A 13,582-nucleotide genomic window follows, 5' to 3' on the forward strand; every position below is an offset into this window, starting at 1 on the left:
GGCATACTTTGGGCTTGGAGAGCAGCTCAGGCCTGGGCACGGGAGGACTCCATGTTGGTGGACACTTGGGTTGACGCATACGTCAAGGTCAGTGGCTAAATTCAGTCAATTATAATGGAAAGTTAAAATGTCCAAATCCAGCCTGGGCAACACCATGAGACCTCATTTCTACAAACCAACCAACCAAAACAAGAAAAGCGGCCGAGCATGGTGGCTCATGCCTGTAATCCCAGCACTTTGGGAGGCCGAGGCCAGGAGTTTGAGACCAGCCTGGCCAACATAGTGAAACCCCACCTCTACTAAAAATATAAAAAGTAGCTGGGCATGGTGGCAGGTGCCTGTAATCCCGGCTACTCAGGAGGCTGAGGCAGGAGAATCGCTTGAAACCAGAAGACGAGGTTGCAGTAAGCTGAGATCGTGCCACTGAACTCCAGCCTGAGCGAAAGAGCGAAACTCCGTCTCAAAAAAAAAAAAAAAAAAAAAAAGTCCAAACCCAGTGTGGGGACTTTTCTGTATTCCCATTTAGATTACAGAAGCAAACACAACAAAAGCAACACTCCTGTCCCCAACACACACACACAGACTGGCACCAGATTTATTATTATCTCTTGTTAAATATTTTCCATCTTTTCTGAGAACATGGTCTAGAAAGGCATAGTTGGTTTTCTTCCCGGTACATGCCTGGGTGGGCAGCGAGGAGGAGAGGTGCGCACGGGGCGGGCTGGTCCTCTGCAGAGAACAGCCTCGGGCTCCTCTTAGGGAAACCCGACATGCCAGTCCCACGTTGGAGGAGGTGCGGAGGAAGGGGCGGTCCCAGGACAATGAAGATGACCTTATACATGCACTCAACGTATCCTGGAGTAACACGCACTGGGGGAGGTGGGGAGGGGAAGGGAGGTGGGGAGGGGAAGGGAGGTGGGAAGGGAGGTGGGAGGGGAGGGGACGGGAGGGTCAGCTGAGCGAGCCCCTGCTCGCTGCGTGGAGCCTGTCCTGCAAGCGTCTTGTGGAGTGGGTTTGGGGAGTCAGGGCGGTGGTGAGTCTCCGTGGTTCTAACAGGGGGACGTGGGTCTTTCTCCTGGTGAGGTGTTGGGGCACTCTGAGCTGGGATAGGGGTCCTGAGCAGAATGGCTCCAGCCTTCAGAGGATCTCCGGCTGCTCCTCTGGGAGGGTGGCGTTCTGACCAGCCAGGGTGCCGATGTCAGGCGCAGGCCAGGAAAAGGCCGGAGGCAGGGCCCCAGAATGTCCACTGAGTGCTGGGTGGCACAGGGCAATGCTGGGGGGTCCTTCGTGCCAGCCCCGAGCCTTCCTGAGTGGATCCCATGGTGCTCATCTCTCATGAGCTGGTTCACGGCTTGGGAGGGGCCGCAGGTGGCAGGTCCAGGCTCTAAAGGGAAGAACCAGACCGGCAGCTCTAGACCCAGGCTCCTTCGAGTCTGGGCCAGGTGGGAGAGCGGGGGGCCTTCTCCAGAGGCGCTGACTGCTCTGCCGGCCCTGAGCGGGGGCGGGCGCCAGAGTCATCTAGACTCAGTGTAACTGTTCCTGGGCGCCTTCCACGCTGAATTTGGAAAGCAAATTCTTCACAGCAGCTATACAGTCTGCGAAGCTGTTGAAAAAGACCTGCCGGCCGGGCGCGGTGGCTCAAGACTGTAATCCCAGCACTTTGGGAGGCCGAGATGGGCGGATCACAAGGTCAGGAGATCGAGACCATCCTGGCTAACACAGTGAAACCCTGTCTCTACTAAAAATACAAAAAATTAGCCGGGCGAGGTGGCAGGCGCCTGTAGTCCCAGCTACTCGGGAGGCTGAGGCAAGAGAATGGCGTAAACCCGGGAGGCGGAGCTTGCAGTGAGCTGAGATCCGGCCACTGCAGTCCAGCCCGGGCTACAGAGCAAGACTCCGTCTCAAAAAAAAAAAAAAAAAGAAAAAGACCTGCCGAATGGCTCTTGACACCCAGGCTCAGGTGTGCAGGCTGCCTGTGTCGCCGGTCTGTCATACCGGCGGCCACCCCAGGGGCTAGTTACCTGTTTGGTCAGGCCCAGAAGAGGACCCTGCAAATTCCTCCCTTGTTTCTTTGAGATGGAAATATAGCCCCCTCCCTTCAACTGTGAAGAGGCGGGTGAGGCCAGCCGGCCTCGTGGGAAGAATGGCTGTGTGCCTGTGGAGGACACGGTGTTTGGGAGACTCTGCTCCGGTGTGCCTTGACCTCCATCACTGTGACTCCCAGACCAGATTCCTCACGGGAAAACAGGGACCAGCCGCCACCCAGTGTGACGAAAGAGGTCATCAAAGACATTCCCATGGAAGGGCTGGCCCTGGGGCCAGCACTTGTGGACGCTGAACTAAATGACATCTGAATCTCAGGGGGAGGAGCCCGGGCAGCTGGAGCGTGGCCCTGGCCAGTTGTGGTGACAGAATCCCAGGGGCCTCGGGCCTGGAGTTCTGCTCTTCCCAGCTGGGAAGCTTGCAGAGAGGGAAGGACACTCCTGTGCCACCAGAGTTAAACCAGACGAGTTCCCAACCTGGGTGTCCAGCCCTCTGCCCGCCCTGCTGGGCCTGAACCCCCAAGTGCTGGGGGCCTCGTCCGATGCTGCTTAGTAGCTGTTGTCTGTGAAGAAAGACACGCGGGCAGACGGGGAGCAGTGGTCCTCCTCGCTTGGCTCGGACAGCTCCCCATACTCGCTGTTGTAAAACACCTGGCCTCCTCGCGCCCCCCGGTCAGGTCGCCGCCGCCTCCCTTGGGAGTCAGGGTGCGCCCTGGTCACATCCACATTCTGGTCAGGTCCTTTACAGCTGCCAAGACAGGGGAGGTGGAGTTAGTAAGAGAAGAAGGCCGGGTAGCGGGCGGTGCACACTGGTAATCCCAGTAGTTTGGGAGGCTGAAGCAGGCGGATGGCTTCAAGCCAGGAGTTAGAGACCAGCCCGGGCAACATGGGGAAACCCCGTCTCTACAAAAAATACAAAAATTACCCAGGCGTGGTGGTGCACGCCTGTGGCCTCAGCTAAGTGAAATAATTGCTTGAGCCCAGGAGGTGGAAGTTTCATGAGCCGAGATCGTGCCGCTGCACTCTAGCCTGGGCGACAAAGTGAGACTCGGCCTCAAAGACAGACAAACGAATAACGAGGAGGAGGGACCGGACCCCTGTCGGGGTTTGATAGGAACCACCAAGGACACAGTGGAGCATGGGACATGCTCAGACTTCAAAAAACACACACAGACTAGACTAAACAGCAAAGCAGATTGATCTGATTCTGCACTCACTGGAGCTTTGTCCGAGCCTGGACACGAGACTGTGAAGAATGTCCAACTTCATCCCCAGCCCAGTTCTCACTCTGTCTTGCCCGTCTCAGTGAACGGCACCAAAGTCCCCTCAGCTGCTGGAGCACCTTGGGGTTCTCCTTGCCTCCTCCTTCCCCTCACTCTTCATATCCCATCCATCCATATCCCATCCATCCATATCCATCCATCCATATCCCGTCCATCCATATCCCGTCCATCCAGATCCCATCCATCCAGATCCCATCCATCCATATCCCGTCCATCCATATCCATCCATCCATATCCCATCCATCCATATCCATCCATCCAGATCCCGTCCATCCAGATCCCATCCATCCATATCCCGTCCATCCATATCCATCCATCCATATCCCATCCATCCATATCCCGTCCATCCATATCCCGTCCATCCGTATCCCATCCATCCATATCCATCCATCCATATCCCATCCATCCGTATCCCATCCATCCGTATCCCATCCATCCATATCCATCCATCCAGATCCCGTCCATCCAGATCCCATCCATCCATATCCCGTCCATCCAGATCCCATCCATCCATATCCCGTCCATCCAGATCCCGTCCATCCAGATCCCATCCATCCATATCCCATCCATCCAGATCCCGTCCATCCAGATCCCGTCCATCCAGATCCCGTCCATCCATATCCATCCATCCAGATCCCGTCCATCCAGATCCCGTCCATCCGTATCCCGTCCATCCGTATCCCATCCATCCGTATCCCGTCCATCCGTATCCCGTCCATCCAGATCCTGTCCATCCAGATCCCGTCCATCCAGATCCCGTCCATCCAGATCCCGTCCATCCAGATCCCGTCCATCCAGATCCCGTCCATCCAGATCCCATCCATCCAGATCCCATCCATCCATATCCCGTCCATCCATATCCCGTCCATCCAGATCCTGTCCATCCAGATCCCGTCCATCCATATCCCATCCATCCAATCCCATCCATCCAGATCCCATCCATCCAATCCCATCCATCCAGAAGTCCTGCCCACTGTAACTCCAGGACACATGCGGGCTTCTCCATTCTTGGCCCCTCCTGCGGAGTCCGCTGCATCCTTGCCGGCTCTGACACCCTCCTGTGGACTGCTCTGCTTCCACCATGGCCCCCTGGTGCTCCACCCTTCGGAGAGGTCCTTCAAGTTACACTGTGTCATTCTCCTCCTGACACACCCTCCAACGGCTTCCCGTCACTCCACGAAGGAAATCCAAGCTTCTCGCCTTGGCCTAGGAGGTGGTTTCTGCCCCTGCCCTGCTCTCTGCCTGCTCCATCCTGCACCATCCTCAGTGCTTTCTTTGCATTTTTTGAAGATGTTGATTACTTGTTTGGTGCTTTGCCTGGTGCTACTGAAAACTCTTGACTGTAAGTTTAAAATACTAGTTATTTTACTGTTTGCATCTTCTTCCTCTGGGACTCCCAATTTTATATATATTGGATCTTTTCTATTCCTGTCACTTTATTTCTGATCCTTTTGCCTCTTTTATTTCAGTTTTGTTTTCTTTTCACATCCATCCTCTGTGTCTGCCACTGTCAGTCTGGTCATACATATTGTCCCTGTCGTGCCCTCATTTTAGAAAGGATTTAGTTATTTTTCCCCCTGAAATGGGGTCTTGCTGTGTTGCCCAGGCTAGACTGCAGTGGCACGATCATGACTCACTGCAGCCTCAACCTTCTGGACTCAAGCAACTCTTCCACCTCAGCCTGCCGAGTAGCTGCTACCACAGGCGTGGGCCACCACACCCAGCTAATTTTTAAAATTATTTGTAGAGACAGGGTCTCATTCTGTTGCCCAGGTTGGTCTTGAACTCCAGGCCTCGTCTCCCAAGGTGCTGTGCTTACAGGTGAGAGCTACTGCCTGGCCGAATCTATGTTTTATTTCCATTTCTTTCCTGAATTTAGTCTGCTCTCATTTGTATCATCACATTGTCCATCCATTTCTATTCTGAAATTTTGAATATCAGATTCATGGTGCCGCTGCTTGTTTTGTTATATGTTTAATTCACGTTGGAGGATTTTGTTCATTTTCCTGTTTCATTTAAACCGTTGTCTACTGGGAAGTTTTAACTCTAATGTTCTGTCTTGTTCCTGTAACTTTGTATGGATGGTGCTTTTTTGGGGGTTCAGGATTATTCGTGTTAGGATTTTCTACACAGAAAGAGCCACTTCTCCTGTGGGTGGGACTAGGGATTTTGGTGGCATCCTACATTTCTTCACTTAAAAGTGCCACATCAAACCTATATCTTTGGCATCATCTCAAGTTCCTTTGACTGCTTTCTTCCTTCTGAAGGCTCCATCCACGTTCCGTATCATCCTGCCTCCGGGGGACAGCCAGTCTCTCACCCAACAGAGCTGGGCCTTCCACTGGCTCCATGCAGTCACGCTGAGTGACCACGAGCCCAGAGTTTCCTGATCTCCTTCTGCCCACAGATGCAGGTGAAATGCCGCATGCATGGGCATGGGCTCTGGCATCCTAAGTGGGCACTGAAAGGGCTGGATGATGTAACCCAGGAGTGAGGAGCAGGTGATCCCCCATGGGGCGAGTGCCAACCAGTGGTTAACAGGAGACAGCGAAGGACCAGACAGATAGATTCCTCCTTCTGCTCCCCACACACCCCACAAGGCACATCCTCTCCTTGCACCTGTGTGGAGAGCACTCTGTATGCCAAGCGAACGCACCCGCCAGGGACCTGTGGAACCTCTTCTTGGCTCATCATCAACAGAGGACAAAGAACAGTGCCCTCTGCTGCCGATACAGGGTGGTGCAGTTTCTCAAACGCACAAATCCATCCTGTGTGCTTATCTGTCTTCTTCTGACTTCTGGATACTATCTTGCTTCCTTAGGACCCTTATCTTCTGGAACTTTCTTCTTCCTCTACCACCAAGCATCCAAGGAGCTGCACTCCCTTCTGGTTCGCTGCCCTTTCAGAAGCAGGATGGCTGCCCAGTGCCTCGGACTTGATAAGGGAGGTCTCCTCGCAGCCCCGTCTCCTCCATCACCCCATGGTCTGTGTACCGAGTTTCTCTCCTAGCTGAGCCATAGGCGCGGGCTGAGCAGCCTTCTTTGATCTCAAGGAGCTGTGCTGTTTTTCGAAGGTGTGCAGAAGTTTGAATTTACGTGGCAATCATCCTCTGCCATACCTTTGACTTAATTACCTTGTTTTTTGCAGGTCAAAATGCTGTTTGGTGAAGAAAAATTAGCCCAAAGCTATTTCCGTAACGTGACCACCATTAATTTTCCAAAACCAGGTACTAACAGGAGTCAGCTGATAAGCCATATGCGGTGGCTCATACCTGTAATCCCAGCACTCTGGGAGGCTGAGGCGGGCAGATCACTTGAGGCCCAGGAGTTCAAGATCAGCCTGGCCAATGTGGTGCAACTCTGTCTCTACTAAAAATAAAAAAAACAGGCTGGGCACAGTGGCTCAAGCCTGTAATCCTGGCACTTTGGGAGGCCAAGACGGGCGGATCACGAGGTCAGGAGATGGAGACCATCCTGGCTAACACGGTGAAACCCAGTCTCTACTAAAAATACAGAAAACTAGCCGGGCGAGGTGGCGGGCGCCTGTAGTCCCAGCTACTCCGGAGGCTGAGGCAGGAGAATGGTGTAAACCCGGGAGGCGGAGCTTGCAGTGAGCTCAGATCCGGCCACTGCACTCCAGCCTGGGTGACAGAGTGAGACTCTGTCTCAAAAAATAAAAAATAAATAAATAAATAAATAAATAGCTGGGCATGGTGGCATACTCCTATAATATTACCCAGCTACTCAAGAGGCTGAAGCAGGAGAATCACCTGAACCTGGGAGGCAGAGGTTGTGGTGAGCTGAGATCACACCACCGCACTCCAGCCTGGGAGACAGAGTGAGACCCTGTCTCAAAATAAATAAATAAATAAATAAATAAATAAATAAATAAAAAATAAAGTGAATCTTTTAAGTAGACACTAAAGTCTTTGTTTAATCTATAGCTTAGTTTCAATGTTCAAGTTGGCCAAAACTGTTTTTCCCCTGGCTATCATGTTGAGCAAATAGAGTTCACTTTCTATCTGGACAGGCATATGTGGGTATTTCTCTTGCCAAAATACATCCCAGCCTGTGGGCGAAGGATTACCCAGGTGCCGAGGCAACAGACTGAAGGCACAAACTGTTTCAGTATAATACAGAAAATAGTTAGAATAAGAATAGCCATAATACAAATTAGATAGATGATCATGGACATTACTGATCATTAGCATAAACATTAATCACTAGCTTTTGGATATTACTCTTTGATGTATTACTCATATTACCAAGGAATAACGGGCGGGTATAGAGTCAGGTGCTGAAGGGACATGGTGAGAAGTGACCTAGAAGGCAAGAGGTGAGCCTTCTGTCATGCCTACATAAGGGCCGCTTGAGGGCTCCTTGGTCAAGCGGTAACGCCAGTGTCTGGGAAGGCACCTGTTCCTTAGCAGACCGCGAAAGGGAGTCTCCTTTCCTTGGAGGAGTCAGGGAACACTCTGCTCCACCAACTTCTTGTGGAAGGCTGGATATGATCCAGGCCTGCCCACAGTCATCCGGAGGCCTAAACCCCTCCCTGTGGTGCTGTGCTTCAATGGTCACGCTCCTTGTCCACTTTCATGCTCCTCCTGTACTCCTGGTTCCTCTTTGAAGTTCTTAGAAGACAGCAGTAGAAGAAATAGTGAAAGTCTTAAAGTCTTTGATCTTTCTTGTAAGTGCAGAGAAGAAAACGCTGACGTATGCTGCCTTCCCTCTCTGCTTTGGCTACCTAGCAGGGAAGGGCCCCTGTCCCACAGTCACATGACTTGCTTGACCTTGTCAATCACTTGGACCACTCACTCTCCTTACCCTGCTCCCTTGTCTTGCACGCAGTAAATATCAGCGCGCCCAGCCGTCCGGGGCCACTAGCGGTCTCCGCATCTTGGTGGCAGTGGTTCCCCGGCCCAGCTGTTTTCTCTTTCTCTCTTTGTCTTGTGTCTTTGTTTCTTACGATCTCTCATCTCCACAGATGGGGAGAACACCCGCTAAGCTCCGCTAAGTTCCGTAGGACCAGACCCTATACCAGCCAGTTCAGATTACAGTATCTACCTGGCTCTGCAGCCACTGGATGAAGTTCAGGGGTTTTGGGGCTGGGACAGCCTCCCCAACCTGGAGGAGGGTGTGTGTGCCCTGGGCATGGCGGGTCCTGCGTCGTGTCAGAAAGACACAGCGTCTGAGCTCTGTCAGGTGACGGGGAGGTGTTGGGACCGGCACGCAGGTGGTCAGCATGCGACGGGGAGGGGCTGCTGTGGTGCCAGGTGAGGAGGGGAGTCTCAGGGCAGCTCACCTTGAACATGTGAAAAGGTCACAGGGAGCCACGAGAGGTTGCAGGAAGAGGGCTGGGCACGCCCAGGCCCCAGCCTCCCTCCTCCAGGGGAAGGCAATGTCAACACCCGCAGTGCAGGAGGCTCACGAAGCCCTTACCTGAAGCCGCTTTCTCGTCTATGCCTGCTCTCTATCTGCTCAAACTCCTCCGAGGCCAGCACCATCCCACTGTCCGTCTGGTTGTCCTGCGTGAAGAGGACAAGCCAGGCTGTGGGCCCCGCCTGAGGCCCTCCTGCAGGGCAGCCACCCCCAGCCAGGACAGCGCGGCACGACCCTGCGGTGCGGCTGACCTAACACCCGTCCCTGGGACACGGAGCCGGAAACAAGGTGTCCATTCATCCCAGGGTGAGGGTCACACGCTCCTGCCACGGAGGCAGACACTGAGGTCGGGGGCTGTGTCTGGTGCGTGGACACCTCACACTGGGGGACTCCACGGTGGCCAAGCCTATGCTCAGTGTGCAAAGAGCAGGAGCCGCGGGAGAACCAGGGACAGGACTCACAACCCAGCAGCTCGTAGTTCAAAAAACCGTCATTGTGAGGCTGCCTCCCGACCTGGGGGGCTTTGTTACCCTTTCACTGTGGCTTGGTGTGGTTTTTATTCTGAATCACACAGCAGGGAAACTGCGATCTTTTCAGAGCCCCCCAGCGTCTTCAAGTGGTCCTGAAGGCAGGAACCCAGGTCCCTGAGGTCTGGCCAAAGGCTCCCATGGGGCCCCTCTGCCCAGCGCTCACTGACCAGGCCCAGGACTCCCAAACCTGCCACCGAGGAGGAGGAGGAGCTGTCCTTCCACTGGGGTTTCTGCACTACTGAGGAGGGGAGGCCTCGTGTGGGGGTGACAAGGGCATAGGACAGAAAGCAGCTGTGAGATGTGGCATCGTAGGAGGGCCCAAATGTGCCCAAGGCTCTCCCTGTACTTGCATTTTCTTTTTTTGAGACGGTATCTCGCTCTATCCCCCAGGCTGGAGGGCAGTGGCGCGATCTCGGCTCACTGCAAGCTCTGCCTCCCAGGTTCACGCCATTCTCCTGCCTCAGCCTCCTGAGTAGCTGGGACCACAGGCGCTGCCACCACGCCCGGCTAATTTTTTGTATTTTCGGTACAGACGGGGTTTCACCGTGTTAGCCAGGATGGTCTCAATCTTCTGACCTCGTGATCCACCCGCCTCGGCCTCCCAAAGTGCTCGGATTACAGGCGTGAGCCACCGCGCCCGGCCTGGACTTGCACTTTGAAATGATAGTCTTTTCTGTTAAAAAGCCTGCAATTGGTTTCTGCCATTTGCCTTACGAATTTCTGAGGCTGCCTCCCGAGGCGGTCCCAGCCCTGACCCGAGAGCACAGCCCCTGCCCTTCATGTGAAGTACCACAGAGCCCTTGTAGGTCATTGGGGTCATGGGGAATTCTTCAAATGTCTTCATCCTGGAGGAACCATGGGTGTGAGTCCCTCTGGCCAGGCACCCGGGAAAGGACACCCAGTTGTAATACCTGTGGGGAGAAATCAGAAGGTGCTGAGGAATGCACCCCAACAACTCTCCTCGAAGTTCTCTCTGCTGTCCCTGTGCCTCCTCTTCTCCTGGAAAGGACCCCAGCCTGGGGCAGGAGTATGGACGGGCCTGGGTCTGAGTGCTGGCAGCGGCTCCTCCGTGGGCCTGGCCTCAGATGTCTACCCCACAGCCTCAGCAGCAGGGCCTGGGTGTGCACCCCCACCCTGGGCCGTGTTTCCTCCCGAGTCCACTGCTGAGCTCTGTGATGGGAAGTGAGGGGCATCCAGCCCCGTGGGGCATCGAGCTCCTCCCAGGGATGGGCAGCCCTGGGGCTGCAAGCTGCCGACTGCCCTGCCCACACGTGTGTGCACTAAGGCACATGTTGCGGGGTTGGTGGAAGGAGCCTGGCAAAATCCAGCTCACTGTGGTTGTCCCCGAGGCCTAGCCCTGCCATGTGCTGAGGCAGAGCCTGCATCTCAGCAATGCCGGTGTGAATGTGGGCGGCACAGCCATCCTGAGTGTGAAATGCCAGGGATAAGAGAGCCTGGGCAGAGTTCTGGGAATTAAGTTATGTTCTCCTCCTGACCATGCCTCAGTTGGAGACCTTCCCTCCTCCCAGGGACTCTTGGGGACTCACCCCCAGACTAGTCAGTGATTTAGATAATCAGAGACTCCTGGGAGGAATACTGGCCCAAACACAGTCCACTCCACCTCTCCGTGAGAAAAGCACCCTTGCCGGGCGCGGTGGCTCACGCCTGTAATCCCAGCACTTTGGGAGGCCGAGGTGGGTGGATCACAAGGTCAGGAGATAGAGACCATCCTGACTAACACAGTGAAACCCCGTCTCTACTAAAAATACAAAAAAAATCCGGGCGTGGTGGCGGCGCCTGTAGTCCCAGCTACTCGGGAGGTTGAGGCAGGAGAATGGCGTGAACCCGGGAGGCGGAGCTTGCAGTGAGCTGAGATCGTGCCACTACACTCCAGCCTGGGCGACAGAGCGAGACTCCATCTCAAAAAAAAAAAAAAAAGAAAGAAAAGAAAAGAAAAGAAAAAGAAGTACCCTTGATGTTGGGGTGAGGGGACACTGATGGGTGGACAGGACTCAAAAACAAGCACGCAGCCAGGTCACATGGCCTTGGAGGGGAACTGCAGTGGGTCATTTAAAGCCGCTCTGTGCTCTGGGTTCGTGCACGCTGGTCTCTGACGTCGCATGATTTGCTTTCCCCCAAAGACGCAGAGGGATAAAATGCACCCTGTTCACATGGCTTTCTCCTCCCCCCATTCCTGGACCCACAGGACAGCTGACCTGGCGGCCAGGCTATGGCGCTGCAGGCTTGGCGGGCTGTCCTCAGCATCAGCCTGGGCGATGTGTAGGGCCACGGTGGACACCTGCGAAAAGCTGCCCTCTTCTGAGCTCTGAGAGCCACGTGGGGCCATGCAGGCCTCCTCTTCCTCCTGGCGGGAACAGGAGAGGCAGCTGGGCCAGAAACCACCAGCCGCTGCCCTCAGCCCTCAGCCCTGCACTCGGGACTGCTTGGGCTCCTGGGCCCTGAAATAGGGTCCTAACAGACCATGCGGGCACGTGAGTGCTCCAAGGAGGAAATGAGCTCGTGCAGAAGCCAGCACATTTCAGCCGTCACGACAGGTAAGGGGTCAAGGTAGCAGAATGCTGGCTGTGACAACCTCACCAAATTCTCCCAACAGCCCTTCCAGGTACCTCGTTTATGGATAAGGCAGGTGGGGCAGGCCGGGGCTCGGCCGGATCATCCGTCCTCCAGTCCCCGGCTGAGCCTGCAGCCTCAGAACTGGGGTCAACACTTCCTACCTTCTCTGGATGGAACTAGAGCCACAGCACCCACCCCAGTCCCCAGTCCCGGGCAACAGGCCGCTCCCGGGTCCCTGCTCCAGGCCCCACTTTGAGCTGGGTCACGAGCAGGCCCATCCCCCACCCTGGAGGAGCACCACGTGGGGAGGGAGAGACGTCAGGACACACAGGTCAGGGGTCCGTGTGCTCAGTGGAGTGGGGGACAGAACCGGGACCAGCTGAACGAATGCATCATGATGATGCCAGCGAGAAGGGGCTGCCTCACAGGCCAGTGGGGACCAGCCTAGGATTCCCCTTGGGCAGGGACAGGCTCTGACTATCCACACAGCACCTGGAACAGGCAGCGTAGGTGTGCAGTGGGCGTGTGCTCAACAGAAAGATGCAAGGGTGTGGGGACGAGGTGTGGGTAGGGAGCCAGGACCGCACCACCCAAGCCTAGAGGTGGGCAGAGCCTAGAGGGGCTTGGAGAGGCAGCTGGGGCCAGGGAGCCAGGGCAGGGGCCAAAGGCCATAGCAGAACAGGGTGGGGAAGGGGCTCACTTGCAGGCCCCTGCCCTGGAGCAGGTCCCCCAGGATCTCCACCAGCTCCGAGAACGCAGGTCTCGCCTTGGGGTCTCCAGACCAGCAGTTCAGCATGATACGGCGTCTGCAGGATCACGTGCGCTGCTGGACCGCGTGCACCCCACCCCCGCCCCAGCACCTTCAGTCCCCCAGCCTTCCTGGGCCCTCTCACCCACTCTGCCCTCCTCCTGACACGTGCCCCACCCTTGTCCAGCTATCCTCGTTCCTCCTTCAAGTGTTAGCCCAGCGTCACCTCCTGGTGACGCTTTCCCTGAACACCCGGTTCTGTCTGTTCCGACAGCACCCAGCCTTCCCTCCTGGTGCCCGTTGCCGCTATGCCACAGACTACCCGTGTGTCTTGAGAGTGGTGCCCAGGCCTGTCCTACTGGCCCTGGCTTCCCTGATGCCACCTTCTCAAGGCCACAATCCCCACGCCCCCTATGCTTACTGCCCCCAACACCTGCAGGGCCATGGGGAGGCTCACATGGCAGGAGTGGCCAGCTCCGGGGCCCTCATCCTGGTGCCGTCTCTCAGCCGCTGGCAGAACTCCTCATTGATCTGCACCCCAGGGTATGGGGAGGCCCCTGACAACAAGAAGGGGAGGTGGGTGGGGAGCAAGCCCCCCCACGTCACCCCATCTGTCCCTTCCCCCATCCCCGTGGTGGGGTGGAGATGGCTCATCCGATCCTGCGCTACCTGGGACCCGGGCAGGTCGCGGCCCTCCCCAGTTCTAGTTCTTCATCTGGTTAAAAGAGGACTGTGCCGCCTGCTTGCTAGGGGTGCCAAGAGCATCCATGCACTGGTAACACAGTAGACATCATGGATACCGGATCATCAGTGGTGGGGGAGCCGCCTGCGGTCAGTTTCAACAAATCCTCTCTCGCCTCTCACTGCTTCTGATGCTCCCCACCAGCCCTGCTGCTCCCTGTCCTGGATCGCTGACCTCCCTCCTTGGGCTGCTCTGGCTGACCCAAGCTCTCGCACCTCCTACACTCTTCCTGCTCCTTTAGTTTCCGTAGTAGCATGTATCACTGTTGCCACTTGCTGACGTTTT

General features: G+C 55.6%; 1 protein-coding gene across 2 annotated transcripts; it reads right to left on the reverse strand.

The window, feature by feature from the left end:
• Positions 1-581: 581 nt before the first annotated feature.
• LOC140711107 (vascular endothelial growth factor receptor 3-like) lies at positions 582-13,570 on the reverse strand. 2 transcript variants are annotated; one of them, XM_073014024.1, is made up of 6 exons: positions 13,013-13,568; positions 12,508-12,613; positions 11,450-11,598; positions 10,024-10,144; positions 8,764-8,849; positions 582-2,790 (listed from the first exon to the last, which is right to left on the reverse strand). In XM_073014024.1, the coding sequence occupies exons 1-6, from the start codon at positions 13,207-13,209 to the stop codon at positions 2,592-2,594; spliced, it is 858 nt and encodes a 285-aa protein (XP_072870125.1). In that variant the 5' UTR covers positions 13,210-13,568; the 3' UTR covers positions 582-2,591. The 2 variants fall into 2 exon arrangements, with proteins under 2 accessions (XP_072870125.1, XP_072870126.1); XM_073014025.1 differs by lacking the exon at positions 582-2,790 and adding an exon at positions 7,448-7,955 and having other exon boundaries at positions 13,013-13,570.
• Between the last annotated feature and the right edge of the window lie 12 nt (positions 13,571-13,582).

The sequence above is a fragment of the Chlorocebus sabaeus genome, unplaced genomic scaffold (genome assembly GCF_047675955.1).
Source record: "Chlorocebus sabaeus isolate Y175 unplaced genomic scaffold, mChlSab1.0.hap1 unalloc_scaffold_1534, whole genome shotgun sequence".
Lineage (NCBI taxonomy): Eukaryota > Metazoa > Chordata > Mammalia > Primates > Cercopithecidae > Chlorocebus > Chlorocebus sabaeus.

Coding starts and splice junctions, on each gene's coding strand:
- LOC140711107 (XM_073014024.1), bottom strand. CDS start 13,209: ATGAGCCATCTCCACCCCACCACGGGGATGGGGGAAGGGACAGATGGG. Junction 11,599..12,507: donor TCCAGGGCAGGGGCCTGCAA/GTGAGCCCCTTC, acceptor TGTTCCCGCCAG/GAGGAAGAGGAGGCCTGCAT. Junction 2,791..8,763: donor AGACGAGAAAGCGGCTTCAG/GTAAGGGCTTCG, acceptor CTGTCTTGGCAG/CTGTAAAGGACCTGACCAGA.